Genomic DNA, 18,464 nt, shown 5'->3' with positions numbered 1-18,464 from the left:
TAATAGAGACATATCTCATACAAAAAAAAAAACAATAAACAAATAGAAACTCTTAAAAAATTAAATTTATGAAATTCACTGACTTTTATGAATGGAGTACATATCAATGAAAAAGATGTTGATTCAATCTTTGATCTTGGTTGCACATCTATGGTGATTTATGGACGAAATGGGGCGATGGTTCAGAATGATAATGAAAGAAGGATTTTTAGAAATTTACATGAAGAGTGTAATTTTGGTATTATTGTAAAATTTTAAATAAATTTGGGTGTAACTAGAATTATATGGGATGAGACTAGAAATAGTCTTGTTTTTATGATGAATGTGTAACGAGCAGCAACAATAATCTTTAAGTATATAGAAAGTAATTTTTATTGTATTAGTCCCTCAATGTATTGAAAGTCATCTACGTCGTATTAATCCCTCAATATAATTATTAATTGTCATATTAGTCCTTATAAGCACTTAATGTGATATTAACTCTTTTATAAAAAGAATTTTTGTCATTGTTGAAGAACTATTTTAATATCAAAGACTATTTTGACTAACGAAGTGTACAATTGAAACCACTTTGAAATATCGAAACATTGAGAGACTATTTTAACTACTCTACGTTAAGGGACCAAAATGACTATTACCTTTTAGGTTTTGATTTATTTTTTTAGGTTATCTTTCTTCTTCGTTCAACAAAAATATTATTTATTTGTATTGAATCATTCATATGCGTCTTTTTTTTAAAATCTAAATAAATGGTTTTTACATAGATTAAATTTTTTTTCTTGTGTTTTGTTATGATTTTGTTCTCTAAGTGTGGTGTTATGTTGTACGTCGTCTTGTGAAGTATTAAAAAATCAACTTCAATAATTGATATGAGCTTTACCGTTGCAGATCTCGATGCATAAGTATTATCGTCACCTTGATTATATCTTATTATTTATAGGTATTTTATCGTTGCATGCTACTAACTTGGATGTTTTTATCTAAAAAGGACTTGGGCGTTGTTGGTTTTTTCACAAATATATTCTTTATTTTTTCGCGATGTTGAATATATGATTATATTTGATGTACTTTATCGATTTGAATGAACGAATTTCACTTTGTTTTTGTTAAAAAAATTTGATGTTGTTAACTTACTCCCACCTAAAAACATGAAGGAGTAAGTTAGCAAGCTTACTCCCACAACCCACCGCCCCCACAAAAAAAAAAAAACTTTAATTAGATGTTGATGATGCACTATTAAATATAGTAGATATGCATGATCTAATGGTTTTTTTTTTCATAAAAAAGATTGAACGGTTAAAATTAAAAAATTAATGAGGAGACATTAGGAACAAGTTAACGGAAAATGAATAATTTAATTGACGGAAGTGACCTTAACGGATTTAAACATAACAACTAGTTACTAAAAATCATAAACAAGTTAAAGTACTGAATATCTAATTCCTCTAAGGGACTAAATACTAATAATAATAATAATATTGATGAAATTTACCATAGGCTAGAATACAAGATATGGTTTTTACGTATCGATGATTAAGGCTTAATACATGATGGACATGGATCCTCTCCTTCCCTAAATGTCTTTGGGATTTTATTTTGTTACAATTTTAGAATTTAACTATTACTTTTTTTTAAAAACTTTTATTAGCTTTTAAAGTTGTGACCGTGTGATTGATCTAACGGCCAAGATTTGGAGAAGGAGACAGTTGGATTAGGAGAGGATCCAATTCCCAAATGATAGAGGCAACTAGAGTAGCTTTTGACTAAGAGTTAAACAAAATTCACCTCTCAACGTCTTCGTTTTCTTATAATTTCTTACAAAGTCTAATAAGCGCGAGCTATGGCGAAAGGAAAAAAGAAAAAAATGCGAGCTATGATGGAAAGATCAGATTTGATTAGTAGTCTTCCTGATGTACTTCTAGCTTTTATAATTTCTTTTCTGTCAGGCGAGGAAGCTGTGAGAACAAGCGTGCTTTCAAATCGTTGGAAAACATTGTGGAAGTACTCATATCACCTTAGTTTTGACCAAAGACAAATATTGAAGCATTTGATCAAAATTGACAATCAAAATTCTAAACCAAGAAGTCGCCTTGCAAGGGATGTTCATCCAAAGGTACAATGTTAGATGTAAAATTATTTACGAATTTTATCATATAGTTTTAGGCTCTATGATTTTTGGTTCATGACATTTCATTTAACTCATTATATTTAATTGATGATTTATGATTTAATTTTTTCCGATCTGGTCCTTTCTGGTCCTCCATCTTCTCCGTACCAGCCATTAAATTAATCTATGGATAGAGAGTATTGACATCTCAATAATTAGAATAATTAAATGGTTTACATTTTTTTTTTTTTACATTCATTTGAAGAGGACCATAGAGAATCGAATTTTCAGATTTTGTTTCAATTTTTCTTATAAAATATTTGAGATTCAACCCTAAATCCTTTTGGATGTGATATAGATTCTCGGAATTCATCCTGAAGATAATGCAAAGTTGGATACAGTTGCTGAAGCATCCATGTTAATTATGTCAATCATGGATAAACACATTGGTCCATTGAAAAGCTGTAATATTCGGCATTTAGGTATGAGTTGTGTCAATGGAGATGTTGTGCGGTGGATGAAGAAACTACTTGAGAAAGGGGTGGTAAAGGTTTCAATGGGACTTGAGTCCTATGAATATTTTATAACACTAAATTATATTCTTTTGGGGCAAGCTAAACGAACTTTGGATTTACCTTTTGAGATTTTCACTAGTTTTGAGGTTCTTGAGTTGAATCATTATTGTTTTATAACTACACCTTCCCTTGATCTCAACCAGGTTTTGAAAACTCTTACCCTCAATCAAGTGTGTGTTTCATCAAACAATTTTCAAGAGATTATTTCTCATTGTTCATCTCTTGAAAACCTCACACTTAATAACTGTGATTTCTCTGGAGATGAAGTTAACATTGATAGTTCAAGTCTCAAATATTTTAAAATTTTGGATATGAATGTGCAAAAGATGTTGGTTTCTGCAGCTAATATGGAAGTCATAGAGATTGAATCCATCATTTGTATTGATAAAGATCTAGCTTTTGAGACCCCAAAACTTCATATTCTTCGTGTTCATAATGATGTTAAAAGGATTGGGCAATATTTGAGAACAAGGGACATTATTGAAATTTGTGGTGGCATTGTGGTGAGTCTTTCTTCTCATATCACCTGTATTTAATTTGGCCAATAGATCATTATCAATAATTTGTTTTTGACGAAAGTGTACATTCCATTTTTTGAATTGTGGTTTCACCACTTTTTGTCTAGGATAAATACCAATAATTATATGATTGGTATTTAATTGCAATTTAATAATACAATCATGTTCCTAGATGTAACTCTTAATTTAAGAAAGTTGTCAATGTTAATGATTTACATATAATACCCTCAAATGTGTGTTTGAGTCCCTTTAAGATCACCCATAATGTGTTTAAGGAGGTCAAAAATCTTGTTTATTGAGTAATAATACTTAGGAAAATATCATAGCTTATCAAATATATAATACACTTTTAGAAAATTATAGGTAGAATATTTAAGTAGCTATTATGGGATGATACAACATGTTATTTATAGTGTCTATATAATTTTTACGGTGAAATTATTCTACTTAGCTAATATATCATTGACACCATACCGAACAGTAATAATTTTTCCCCAATACTAGCAATGTTTTGTAGTGAATGTTTAGGTGTATTTCAAAAGTCACTTTGCAAAGACTATGGATGGAGGATCATCCCATGTTGAATTTTATGGAGTTCCACAAAATCATGTATATGGATGACTCGACCTTATCAACACCTTATAAGAGATCTAAGACTCCTCATGGTTAAACTTGGGACTATGTTTGACTAGTTCTTCCCTAGTATCAAGCTATTTCATAGTTTCTATATCAACTTATAACCCTTATTTCCAATGTGGACTAAACACTAAATTGTGAGAACTTTTGACCTATCTCTCTCTTGGGTTTCCTGTATAATCTTTAGGCTAAAGTCCTAGATGAGACATTGACCAAGGAGAAAGACAAGTGTGTTCTGCAAATCAATATGCTTTTATCAATGAAAGGTAGTTTGTGGATGAAGTGGTGGCTGTTATCGAAGTTATTGATTTGGCCAATAAAATGATGAAAGAATGTCTTATTTTTAAAGTGGATTTTGAAAATGCATATTAGACTCGGTTGGATGGAGTTTTATGGATTACATAATGACGAGGTTCAAATTATTTTGTTAGGTGGCACAATTGGATGAAGACATATGTTTTTTAGTGCGAACTTCTCAATTTTGGTTAATGGAAGCCGAACCTAATAAATTAATATCCAAAGAGAGTTGAAGGAAGATGACCTACTGGCTCCTTAATCTTGATTTGAGAGGGTTTGAGCGAAGAGGAGTGTAATATGTACTTTAGGTTAAAGGTGGGTAACTTTGGTATGTCAATGTCCTACCTTTAGTATGCACATGATACATTGTTCTTGGGAAAATCTATTTTTGGAGAACCATTGGTCACTCAAAGCTATCTTATGGTGCTTTAAACTTGCCACAATGATAACTTTTCCACAAGTAGTGTTTTGAATGCCAATGTAAATAGCGAGTTTCCAGGAGTGGGAGAGCAATTTCTTCACTACATATCTTGGGTTACCAATAGAGGCTAACCCTAGATTGGATCACACTTGGAAGTATGTCATTGATACCGCCTATATGCGGCTTGGTTATACCCTTCTTGTGTTGTACTACATTTTGATAGTTTTCAAGGGTTGGGTGTTGGTTGGAGGGTTAGGTTAGCTCTTGAAATGATTTTTTCTTTGTCGAGGGATACCATCTTTCAAGTATATGATGGAAATGGTGAAATTCACTTTTTGGAAATTATTCTTGAGTAAGAACCCTAGTAGCATATGCTTCTCCTATAAGTGTGAAATGAAGCCTACTATGTGCTTTAGCCGATAGGTTTCTTTTGGGTGTTGGAGAGGGGTGTCGATGGCCTTGTCGGACCTGTTGTTTGCTCTTGACCGGCTCCCTCACAGTGTCTCACCTTTCCTCATTTTTGTCGTGGGCTAGTCATCAGTATATGTTCTCTAAAAAAATTGGAAACTATATTGTAGTTTTTTACTTAACATAAGTACATATTATTTAGATTGATGAGTAACACGCTAATTAATCTTAGCAAGGAAGAGCAAACAATTATTTAAATACCTTATGTTGTGGTTGTAATTCTTAGAAATTTAACAATGTTGTGTTTTTTTTTATATATATGTTTTAACCATATTTCTTTATTTTTTTAGGGACGCCGAGGTTCAAACATGGGAAGTATATTTAACAATTTGGTTACCCTTTGCCTCGACTTAGACTTCACCAATATTAGAAATTCAATATCTCTTTCTTTCGCTGTTAAATCTTGCCACCGACTAAAGAATCTGCAAATCAACAATCAGGTGTGCTTGGAAATCTTTATTTCATATTATATGTGTTTAATTGAATCAGCTTTAAAAACAGCGTGCAATGGTTATTGTGGTCATGATATCAATATTTTTTTTTCATTAGTATCAAGAATATTATTGTAGTCGAAATAGTTATATTTTATTGTGAGGTTACCCCAGTTTAAAGTATACTTAAATACATTCCTTGACATGGTTTATCATATATGCTCTAGGTCAATATGGATTGCAATGGTGGGACGAGTGATCGTGGGACGAGTGATCAGAATGAGAATGATTGTTTACCGTACCCTGGAGTCTTGTTTTGGCAATTGAGGGAGCCATGTTGGTGCGTCACTTATCAACTAAAGTCGCTTTGTATAAGGGGATACACAGGTGGTGAGTTTGAAGTTGAATTTGTTAAGTACTTAATATTAAATGGCGGAGTTTTGGAGAAGATTTCTATTTGGTTTTTGGAAGATTGTTCATGGGTTAATGTTGTTGCAACAAATTGCTTGCTTTCCTATCCAAAGCTCTCTCCTGGATTGTCATTTGATCTCAAACCTGGGGTAGAGTATATGAGAAAATATGGTGGTAGCTTTGAAAAGTGGGTCACAACCCTAAAATAAAATGCTTGTTGGTTAAACAATGTTTTTTGTTGTGATAAATCTTGGGGTTAGAACCATCAAAATTTCAATTAGACTCTTGTTTATTACACTACAAACTGGTAGTGGTGATTTTAATTTCCTAGTTTTATATATCTAGGATTTTTGATACATTGTCCTATTTTCCAATTGCATACTTTATTATAAGCTTCTATGCATTGCAGACAATAAATCCATTTTGTTATTTTAAAAAGTGATATCTATACTCACTAGAACTTAAATCCCTCTCAAAACAATTTTGATCACAAAGCACTTAGAATTATGCAATCCGAGACTATGGTTGTTTAGAATGATATTCTTCGAAATCTTGACAACAAGATGGATAAGAATACTGGAAGAATGGACAAAGCAAATGAAAATATCAAAAGTTTTTTAAATTATTAATTTCTTCTCAATGTTTCCTCAATTGTATGTAGCATCTAAATACTTTTTGTTGTTTGTCCAATGATTTTTTCCTTCGAATAAGAGGGTTTTCCACGTCAATATGAACTTTTGGATATTAGAAGACAATAATAAACGAGCAGGAATTTATGAAAGAAAAACAAAATAAACAAACAAAAAAGAAGAAAACGAACAACAAAGAAGAAATAGAACAAAAAAGCTGATTGCTACTGTGACAAAATAAACAAGCACAATGAGTGATGTAACGCCCTAGTTATTTATTTAATTATTTTATTATGTGGAGTATGTATATATATATTTATATATGATGGTTTGGTGATTTATGTGGAGTATATGCATATACTTATATTTATATGTGTGATTTTGGGTGATTTATATGGTATATTATTTTATTATATGGTTTATTTAGTAATAATTAAAATAAGAATGAAATGGTAATTATTTTGGTGTTTGGGGAAATAATAGGAGTTATTAGAAGTTATGGGGAGTTAAGTATAATTAAAGGGAGTTACATTTTGGTGGGAGGTTAATACAGAGAAGTTGGAATTAGTTTTTACGTAGAAGCAGTTTTGGGAGAAAACAAGAGAAAACCAGGAGCAAGAGAGAAGAACCAGAGGAACCCTTTTTGCTGTGCAATTTTCATTCTGAATTAAGGTAAGGGTGGGGTTTACTTCAATAGTGTAGAATTTAAAGTCTGATTTTGAGTTTAACAGGTTTTGGTAAAAATTGGGGATTTTGGGTTTTATGATGAAACGGTAGTTTTGATGTTGTAAGCATGAATTTGATGTTAGAAATAGGTTCTAAGTGCATACAGAAAGTTAATTTGCATCTGTAAACTGATTTGGGGAGTGATTGGAAGAAAAATGGGATTTTTGGGTAAAACCAGTTTTCTGCCCGTACAGAAGTTCATCGCTCGCCTCGCGAGCAGCTGTGCTCGCCATGGCGAGTGAGCAACTTCATCGCTCGCCTCGCGAGCAATCCAACTCGCCATGGCGAGTAGCCCAGATTAAAACTTAATTTTTGAAAAGTTGTTATAAGATGTTTTGGGGATGGTTTAAGGTACCTAGATGATTTTAATGATGAATGGTGGAAGTTTTAGGTTAGAAAGATGAATAGGGAGCCTAGAATTGGAGTTTGAGTGAGAAAATAGCATTTTTCCCGAGAGCACCTAATTTTCACTCGCCTCGAGTTCGCCTTGAACTCGCCATGGCGAGCTAGTGTTTTTGTGAACTCGCCATGGCGAGCAGATGTGCTCGCGAGGCGAGCTACTCAGTTCCTGAATGTTGAATTTCGTGCTTGAATGGTAGTACCTTAATGTTGATGTATTGAGCATAGTTTCATGTAATTATGCATTATTGTGGTTGTTTTGATTTCTGGATTGATGATTGCTGATGATGAATGTAATGTATGCAAAGTAATGAATCATACATGTTGTTTAAGTTGAGTCACATGGAGTTGCATTGCATGGTCAGTTGTATGTAGATATACACAAGTAGGTCCATTGCATATGCATAAAACAGCGGTGAGGGCTTCGGTCCTGGAGTACTAGTTGCTCAACAGCGGTGAGGGCTTCGGTCCTGATGAATGCTTTAACCATTCAAAAGCGGTGAGGGCCTCGGTCCTGATTGGTACCACATGCATAATTGCATCTCATTCAGAAGTCTAAGATGGTGTCTTAGCAGTGGTCATGTCATTTGCATGAGTCTTGATGTAATGATGATGTTGATGTTTGATATACATTCTTATATATGTGTATTCATTGTGGTCTTGGTGTATTGTTGATGTTGATGATATTATATACATTGTATACTACTTGTTAAGTGGATGATTATGATGGTATTGTTGTGATTGTGAATAATTATAATATTTGCAAGTGAACATGTTGAAGTTATAGGGTGTTAGATTCATTTGATGATTTTAATATCTATATTTATTGTTGTGAATCTCACCCCTTCTGCTTGAAAATGTTGCCCTTCCTATGGGTAACTTGCAGGTGATCCTGAGTAGTCGGTGGTGGCTCAAGAGTCGTGTCTAGGGCTCTGATACGTGGGTTGGGAGTCATTTTATTATTTCATTGTTGTTTTCCCTTCCATGTATCAAATTTTGGAACTTGTTGATGTGCCCTTTCATTGGCTAACTTTTGTTGTTTAGGCTTAATGCCAAGATGTTGTTGGAGATTAAAATATTGTTGTTGCTATTGAAAATGCAAAACTTTCCGCTGCATTAATTTGAAGTTATGACTGTTGTTGAATTAAATAAGAATTTCGATGTTGCGATGTAGCATGCCCGTTTGGTGTAATACTCTGATGTTTATATGCTATTTTATTCCTTTTGGGTAACGGGGTGTTACAATTTGGTATCAGAGCAGGTTGGTCCGTCCGGCCAAGTAGTAGAGTCGTGTTGAGCCACCTAGGATAGAGTGTCAACTTTATTGTTGATTTTTGTTGTTGTTCTGAGTTGTTGTTTGTCATGTAGAATCTCGAGATGACTGGGAGTAGTGATGCTGCTTTAGTTGCTGCGCTTGAGGCTGTAGCTCAAGCTGTCCAACAGCAACCTAAGGTCGAGACTGGTGGTGATGGAACCAGGATGCTAGAGACCTTCCTGAGGAATCATCCACCAACTTTCAAGGGTAGGTATGATCCTGACGGTGCTCAGAAGTGGCTGAAGGAAATTGAAAGGATTTTCAGGGTCATGCAGTGTTCCGAGGTTCAGAAGGTGCGGTTTGGGACGCACATGCTAGCTGAAGAGGCTGATGATTGGTGGATTAGCCTGTTACCTGTGTTGGAACAGGATGATGCGGTGGTTACCTGGGCCATGTTCAGGAAGGAGTTTCTGGGCAGGTATTTTCCAGAGGATGTCAGAGGTAAGAAAGAGATTGAATTTCTGGAATTGAAACAGGGTGACATGTCTGTCACAGAGTATGCTGCAAAGTTTGTGGAGCTTGCCACATTCTACCCTCATTATAGTGCGGAGACCGCTGAGTTCTCCAAGTGTATCAAGTTTGAGAATGGGCTGAGGGCTGATATCAAAAGAGCCATTGGGTATCAACAGATCAGAGTCTTTTCTGAGTTGGTTAACAGATGCAGGATTTATGAGGAAGACACCAAAGCTCATTATAAGATTATGAGTGAGAGGAGGGGTAAGGGACAACAGAATCGTCCTAAGCCTTACAGTGCTCCTGCTGACAAAGGAAAGCAGAGAATGGGTGATGATAGGAGGCCCAAGAGGAGAGATGCTCCTGTTGAGATTGTTTGCTACAAATGTGGTGAGAAAGGCCACAAGAGTAATGTTTGTGGAAGGGATGATAGGAAGTGCTTCAGGTGTGGTCAGAAGGGTCACAGTTTAGCTGAATGCAAGCGTGGGGACATTGTCTGTTACAACTGCAATGGGGAAGGTCATATCAGTTCACAGTGTCCTGAGCCGAAGAAGACTAGAATTGGTGGTAAGGTGTTTGCTTTGACTGGTACGCAGACTCCTAACGAGGACCGACTTATCAGAGGTACTTGTTTCTTTAATAGTACTCCTTTAATTGCTATTATTGATACTGGTGCTACTCATTGTTTTATTGCTATTGAATGTGCATATAAGTTGGGTTTGGATGTGTCTGATATGAAAGGGGAAATGGTTGTTGAAACTCCAGCTAAGGGTTCAGTAACCACTTCTCTTGTTTGTCTGCGGTGTCCTATATCTATGTTTGGTAGAGATTTTGTGATTGATTTAGTTTGTCTTCCGTTGACGGGTATGGATGTTATCTTTGGTATGAATTGGTTAGAATATAATCGGGTTCATATCAACTGCTTTAGTAAGACGGTACATTTCTCTTCTGTTGAAGAAGAAGGTGAGGTTGAGCTTCTGTCTACGAAACAGATGAAACAGTTTGAACGTGATGGTATCCTGATGTATTCTTTAATGGCACAATTGTCGTTAGAAAATCAAGCTGTGGTTGATGGTTTACCTGTAGTGAATGAATTTCCAGAAGTATTCCCTGATGAGATACCTGATGTGCCACCAGAGAGGGAGGTTGAGTTCTCAATTGATCTTGTTCCAGGAACTAAGCCGGTGTCGATGGCACCGTACCGTATGTCAGCTTCTGAGTTGGCTGAGTTGAAGAAACAGTTGGAGGACCTATTAGATAAGAAGTTTGTAAGACCCAGTGTTTCACCTTGGGGAGCACCGGTGTTGTTGGTAAAGAAGAAGGATGGTAGTATGAGACTTTGCATAGATTACCGTCAGTTGAACAAAGTTACGATCAAGAACAGGTATCCGCTTCCTAGAATTGACGACTTGATGGATCAGTTGGTTGGTGCCAAGATTTTCAGTAAGATTGATTTGAGGTCTGGTTATCATCAGATAAAGGTAAAGGATGAGGATATGCAGAAGACGGCCTTTAGGACACGTTATGGTCATTACGAGTACAAAGTGATGCCTTTCGGTGTTACTAATGCGCCTGGTGTTTTTATGGAGTACATGAACCGAATTTTCCATGCTTTTCTAGATAAGTTTGTTGTGGTGTTTATTGATGATATCTTAATCTATTCCAAGAATGAGGAGGAACACGCAGAGCATCTGAGAATAGTGTTGCAAGTGTTGAAGGAAAAGAGGTTGTATGCTAAGTTGTCAAAATGTGAGTTCTGGTTAAATGAAGTAAGTTTCCTGGGTCACATTATTTCTGGTAGTGGTATTGCAGTGGATCCTTCAAAGGTTGATGCGGTATCACAATGGGAGACTCCGAAGTCGGTAACTGAGATTAGAAGTTTTCTGGGTTTGGCTGGTTATTACCGCAGGTTCATAGAAGGGTTTTCGAAGTTGGCTCTTCCGTTGACACAGTTGACCTGTAAGGGTAAGTCTTTTGTGTGGGATGCTCAGTGTGAGAGTAGTTTCAATGAATTGAAGCGAAGATTGACAACTGCTCCTGTTTTGATTTTGCCTAAACCAGAAGAACCGTTTGTTGTGTACTGTGATGCATCTAAGCTGGGCTTAGGTGGTGTTTTGATGCAAGATGGTAAGGTGGTAGCGTATGCTTCTAGGCAGTTACGTATTCATGAGAAGAATTATCCTACACATGACCTGGAGTTAGCTGCAGTGGTGTTTGTTTTGAAAATTTGGAGGCATTATTTGTACGGTTCCAGATTTGAGGTGTTCAGTGATCATAAAAGTTTGAAGTATTTATTTGACCAGAAGGAACTGAACATGAGGCAGAGGAGGTGGTTAGAGTTACTGAAGGATTTTGATTTTGGCTTGAATTACCATCCTGGTAAGGCCAATGTAGTAGCTGATGCTTTGAGTAGGAAGACTTTGCATATGTCTGCTTTGATGGTGAAAGAGTTTGAGTTGTTAGAACAGTTCAGAGACATGAGTCTTGTTTGTGAATTGTCACCCCAGAGTATACAGTTGGGAATGTTGAAAATTGATAGTGATTTCTTGAACAGTATCCGAGAAGCTCAGAAAGAAGATTTGAAATTTGTTGATTTGATGACTTCTGGTAATGACACTGAGGATAGTGACTTCAAAGTTGATGATCAGGGTGTGCTGAGGTTTAGAGGTAGAGTTTGTATTCCTGACAATGAAGAGTTGAAGAAGTTGATTCTTGAGGAGAGTCACAAGAGTAGGTTGAGTATTCACCCGGGGGCTACAAAAATGTATCATGATTTGAAGAAGCTGTTTTGGTGGTCCGGTTTGAAAAGAGATGTTGCTCAGTTTGTTTATGCCTGTTTGATTTGTCAGAAGTCCAAGGTTGAGCATCAGAAGCCTGCAGGGTTGTTGACACCGTTAGATGTACCGGAGTGGAAGTGGGACAGTATCTCCATGGATTTTGTAACGAGTTTACCGAACACTTCGAAAGGACATGATGCCATTTGGGTAGTTGTCGACCGGTTGACGAAGTCGGCACATTTCATTCCTATTAATATCAGTTATCCGGTAGCGCAGTTAGCAGAGATTTATATTCACAGTGTGGTGAAGCTTCATGGTGTTCCGTCTAGCATTGTGTCAGATAGAGATCCGAGGTTCACTTCTAGGTTCTGGAAAAGTTTACAGGACGCTTTGGGTTCGAAATTGAAGTTGAGTTCGGCTTATCATCCTCAGACAGATGGTCAGTCGGAGAGGACAATTCAATCATTGGAAGATTTATTGAGAGTGTGTGTGCTTGAGCAAGGTGGAGCTTGGGACAGTCACTTGCCTTTGATTGAGTTTACTTATAACAACAGCTATCACTCGAGTATTGGTTTGGCACCGTTCGAAGCCTTGTATGGTCGGAGGTGTAGGACTCCTTTATGCTGGTTTGAGTCGGGTGAGAGTGTTGTGTTGGGACCGGATTTGGTGCATGAGACTACTGAGAAAGTCAGGTTGATAAGAGAAAAGATGAAAGCTTCGCAGAGTCGACAGAAGAGTTACCATGACAAGCGAAGGAAAGATCTTGAGTTTCAGGAGGGTGATCATGTTTTTCTGAGGGTCACTCCTTTGACGGGTGTTGGACGTGCTTTGAAGTCGAGGAAGTTGACTCCTAAGTTTATTGGTCCGTATCAGATTTCAGAGAGAGTTGGTACTGTGGCATATAGAGTTGGTTTGCCACCACATCTTTCGAACTTGCACGATGTGTTTCATGTTTCTCAGCTTCGGAAGTATGTTGCGGATCCTTCTCATGTGATTCCGAGGGATGATGATGTGCAGGTTAGGGACAACCTGACTGTTGAGACTATGCCATTGAGGATAGATGACAGAAAGGTGAAGTCTTTGAGGGGTAAAGAGATTCCTCTTGTTAGAGTCGTTTGGGGTGGAGCGACTGGTGAAAGTTTGACTTGGGAGCTGGAGAGTAAGATGCGGGAGTCGTATCCGGAGTTGTTTGCTTGAGGTAAGATTTCGAGGACGAAATTCTGTGATTTGGGGAGAGTTGTAACGCCCTAGTTATTTATTTAATTATTTTATTATGTGGAGTATGTATATATATATTTATATATGATGGTTTGGTGATTTATGTGGAGTATATGCATATACTTATATTTATATGTGTGATTTTGGGTGATTTATATGGTATATTATTTTATTATATGGTTTATTTAGTAATAATTAAAATAAGAATGAAATGGTAATTATTTTGGTGTTTGGGGAAATAATAGGAGTTATTAGAAGTTATGGGGAGTTAAGTATAATTAAAGGGAGTTACATTTTGGTGGGAGGTTAATACAGAGAAGTTGGAATTAGTTTTTACGTAGAAGCAGTTTTGGGAGAAAACAAGAGAAAACCAGGAGCAAGAGAGAAGAACCAGAGGAACCCTTTTTGCTGTGCAATTTTCATTCTGAATTAAGGTAAGGGTGGGGTTTACTTCAATAGTGTAGAATTTAAAGTCTGATTTTGAGTTTAACAGGTTTTGGTAAAAATTGGGGATTTTGGGTTTTATGATGAAACGGTAGTTTTGATGTTGTAAGCATGAATTTGATGTTAGAAATAGGTTCTAAGTGCATACAGAAAGTTAATTTGCATCTGTAAACTGATTTGGGGAGTGATTGGAAGAAAAATGGGATTTTTGGGTAAAACCAGTTTTCTGCCCGTACAGAAGTTCATCGCTCGCCTCGCGAGCAGCTGTGCTCGCCATGGCGAGTGAGCAACTTCATCGCTCGCCTCGCGAGCAATCCAACTCGCCATGGCGAGTAGCCCAGATTAAAACTTAATTTTTGAAAAGTTGTTATAAGATGTTTTGGGGATGGTTTAAGGTACCTAGATGATTTTAATGATGAATGGTGGAAGTTTTAGGTTAGAAAGATGAATAGGGAGCCTAGAATTGGAGTTTGAGTGAGAAAATAGCATTTTTCCCGAGAGCACCTAATTTTCACTCGCCTCGAGTTCGCCTTGAACTCGCCATGGCGAGCTAGTGTTTTTGTGAACTCGCCATGGCGAGCAGATGTGCTCGCGAGGCGAGCTACTCAGTTCCTGAATGTTGAATTTCGTGCTTGAATGGTAGTACCTTAATGTTGATGTATTGAGCATAGTTTCATGTAATTATGCATTATTGTGGTTGTTTTGATTTCTGGATTGATGATTGCTGATGATGAATGTAATGTATGCAAAGTAATGAATCATACATGTTGTTTAAGTTGAGTCACATGGAGTTGCATTGCATGGTCAGTTGTATGTAGATATACACAAGTAGGTCCATTGCATATGCATAAAACAGCGGTGAGGGCTTCGGTCCTGGAGTACTAGTTGCTCAACAGCGGTGAGGGCTTCGGTCCTGATGAATGCTTTAACCATTCAAAAGCGGTGAGGGCCTCGGTCCTGATTGGTACCACATGCATAATTGCATCTCATTCAGAAGTCTAAGATGGTGTCTTAGCAGTGGTCATGTCATTTGCATGAGTCTTGATGTAATGATGATGTTGATGTTTGATATACATTCTTATATATGTGTATTCATTGTGGTCTTGGTGTATTGTTGATGTTGATGATATTATATACATTGTATACTACTTGTTAAGTGGATGATTATGATGGTATTGTTGTGATTGTGAATAATTATAATATTTGCAAGTGAACATGTTGAAGTTATAGGGTGTTAGATTCATTTGATGATTTTAATATCTATATTTATTGTTGTGAATCTCACCCCTTCTGCTTGAAAATGTTGCCCTTCCTATGGGTAACTTGCAGGTGATCCTGAGTAGTCGGTGGTGGCTCAAGAGTCGTGTCTAGGGCTCTGATACGTGGGTTGGGAGTCATTTTATTATTTCATTGTTGTTTTCCCTTCCATGTATCAAATTTTGGAACTTGTTGATGTGCCCTTTCATTGGCTAACTTTTGTTGTTTAGGCTTAATGCCAAGATGTTGTTGGAGATTAAAATATTGTTGTTGCTATTGAAAATGCAAAACTTTCCGCTGCATTAATTTGAAGTTATGACTGTTGTTGAATTAAATAAGAATTTCGATGTTGCGATGTAGCATGCCCGTTTGGTGTAATACTCTGATGTTTATATGCTATTTTATTCCTTTTGGGTAACGGGGTGTTACAAGTGACACTCTAGAAATATATAGTATAATTTGTCAAAAAAAAAAAAAATATATAGTATATCATTTCATGCCATTTATATATAAATGTTGCCTTTAAATTCAAACCGTTAAATAATTTTACATCACATATTTCATATACTTGATCTAGCTTTATTCATAAGCAAACATTTTATTTTATTTTTACAAAAATTTCGGTTTTTCTATAGCCTATTAGGGGGTATTTTGAAGAAAAAAAAAAACTTTTACAAGAGGTAAATTAAAAAAAATATTTTACAAGAGATAAACCTGAAATGGCCTATGGTAAAGCACCATTAACCGTATTTTTAATTATTATTATTATTATTATTATTATTATTATTATTATTATTATTATAAAGATAATAATAAATGGTGAAATTTACAATGGGCCAGAATACAAGTTGTTGTTTCTGCGTATAGAAGATTAAGGTGTTATTATTGTAATTTGTCAAATGATAAAGGAAAAAGGTGAAGCTTATGTCACTAAGAGTTAAACAAAAATCACCTCCCCAAACCCATTTCTTATATTTTCTTACAAAGTCTAATAAGTGAGTTCTATGGAGGAAGAGGCAGATTTGATCAGCAATATTTTCTGATATACTTTTAGCTTTTATAATTTCTTTTCTGTGAGGCGAGGAAGCTGTGAGAACTAGTGTACTTTCCAATTGTTGGAAAACATTGTGGATGTACTCTAATCACCTTAGTTTTGACCAAATACAAATATTGAAGCGTTTGATCAAAATTGACAGTCAAAATTCTGAACCAGTAACTGGCCTTGCATTGGATGTTCGTCGTAAGGTACAATCTTAGATGTAAAAATACCTACATATTTTTTCTTATAGGGTTTAGTTTATATGATTTTTGGTTCATAACATGTCATTTATGCATTACATTGAATTGATGATTTGTGATTTAATTTTATTTTTGAGATTCGATCCTCTTTGGTCCCTCCATACCCGTCGTACAACTTACTATATTAATCCAGATAGAGAGTATTGACATCTCAATGTTTAGATTAATTACATGGAACATAGACAATCGAATTTCCAGATTTTGTTTTCATTTTTCTAATAAAATATCTGAGATTCATTTCTAAATCCTTTTCGATGTGATATAGATTCTTGGAAGTTCTACAAGAACGATACCTCTTGAGGCAGTTGCCAACGACGAAAGATCGGTGGACGGGGATCCGTCGACGACAACGATGAAAGATTGGATGTTGCTGCATCATCGGTGGTGTACCGCGACGACAACTAAAAACCGTCAAATAAGACACATTAATCAACTATCAATAATTTTATATATTATATTTCAAATTTTAATACTAAAAAAGTGTGGGTCCCATTTAATATTAAAAAAATGTGTGCAAGAATAATTTATTTATTAAAAAAAATTGTGGGCTCACTTAAAAATTCGTCGCTTGTTTTAGACTCTGGGTTTTATAGGACCCTCAAAAAATTTCTCCCCAATAGGGGTATCTATATAGTTATCTGGTCTTAAATCTTTGAGATTTTCCCATTGGACATGATTTAAGGAATATAATATCTTTGTTCTCTCTTTTTCTTATAAATATTTTGATTCATATAATAACAATTAGAAGATATAGTTAGATAAGAATAACTCATAATTATATTGATAACAAAACTTCAAGCGTTTGGTTTAAATGATTAAGATGGTAATTATTTTGTCAAATTTATGATGAACTATTTTATCAATATGACATTATGACCTTTGATGTCTTCTAAATAATACATAAAATAAAACTCATCATTGACATTTTAACAATTTGGAATAAGAGAGAAAGATAGTGTCGTGACTTTGGCGAAAGGTTAGGAGGTTTTGGATTTGGTTAGAAAAGATGAGTGATAACGATCAATTTGGATAGTTCTCAAGAGAATTATGTGTGTGTGAAGAATAAAGTTTATTCGTATATTCTAACAATTTAATTGAAGTTGAGTTTATACGGTGTGCTAATTTAATGAGTTGAGTTTATTTTTCTTTGAGGGGGAGATGAGTTAAGAGTTTAAATAGGGTTTGTTGGTATTCAAAATAGGTTTCATCTATACCATGGAATATATTAGCCATCCGATTTTCGTATTTTTTTTAATAAACATTTTCGTATTTTTTCTCAAAGGCAAACATTATTATTATTATAATTATATTTTTTTTTTTGAAGAAAATTATTATTATTATTATTATTAGAAATGTTACTCAAACATTATTAGACCTAGCGAAAACCACTTTTGTTTTTTTGATCTGTTTAATGATGATATTTTTCCAATTCCAATTTTAGGTAACTTGGACCCTCTCATTTCATTTTCATTTTCATCTCTCTCATATAAGTTTATCCCTCTCTTAAGCGCTCACTCTCTCTCGCACTTCATTATAAAATGAATTGATCGTGAAGAGAGAGAAAGCAATTAAGATAGATATTGAGAGTTAGGAAGAGATCGAGAGAAAAACAAAAGGATAGGATCCAAATACAATTTTAAGTGGTAAGTGACTGAATATATAATTTGTTAAAAACATAATGGAAGTTAAAAAAAAAAACATAATGGAACTTAAAATCTTGTGTGGCTATTTAGAGAAAAAAAAATGATTAAATAAAAAAAATACACATTCAATAGTCTAAATGAAAATTGAAAGAAAAAAAAAAGTATAGGAAAAAGCTTGATATCCCATTTACATATCAATATTTATATTAAAAAAAGAAAATAGTTGTTAGATTGAGTAAAGAAGTGTAAAATTATGAATAAAATAAAGGAATGATAAAATGGATAGAGGAAAAGGTTACACTAAAGTTGGTACTCAATTTTTACATAGTAAAGATATATGGATTTTTATGGTAAAGTTAATGGGATATTTGATGTTGCTGTTCCTATATGTTATCTTAGGTTATGGACTTATCTCCCTACGTTTTATTTCAAATACTTAT

General features: G+C 35.1%; 1 protein-coding gene across 1 annotated transcript; it reads left to right on the top strand.

Moving 5' to 3' along the window:
- The first annotated feature begins 1,840 nt into the window (after positions 1-1,840).
- On the top strand, positions 1,841-3,218 carry LOC25496019 (F-box protein At1g80960). Its single transcript, XM_024786390.1, has 2 exons — positions 1,841-2,113; positions 2,466-3,218. Exons 1-2 carry the CDS (start codon positions 1,841-1,843, stop codon positions 3,216-3,218), a joined length of 1,026 nt encoding a protein of 341 aa, XP_024642158.1.
- Positions 3,219-18,464: the final 15,246 nt, after the last annotated feature.

Source organism: Medicago truncatula, chromosome 6 (genome assembly GCF_003473485.1).
Source record: "Medicago truncatula cultivar Jemalong A17 chromosome 6, MtrunA17r5.0-ANR, whole genome shotgun sequence".
Lineage (NCBI taxonomy): Eukaryota > Viridiplantae > Streptophyta > Magnoliopsida > Fabales > Fabaceae > Medicago > Medicago truncatula.
This window is presented reverse-complemented; position numbering and strand designations above follow the sequence as displayed.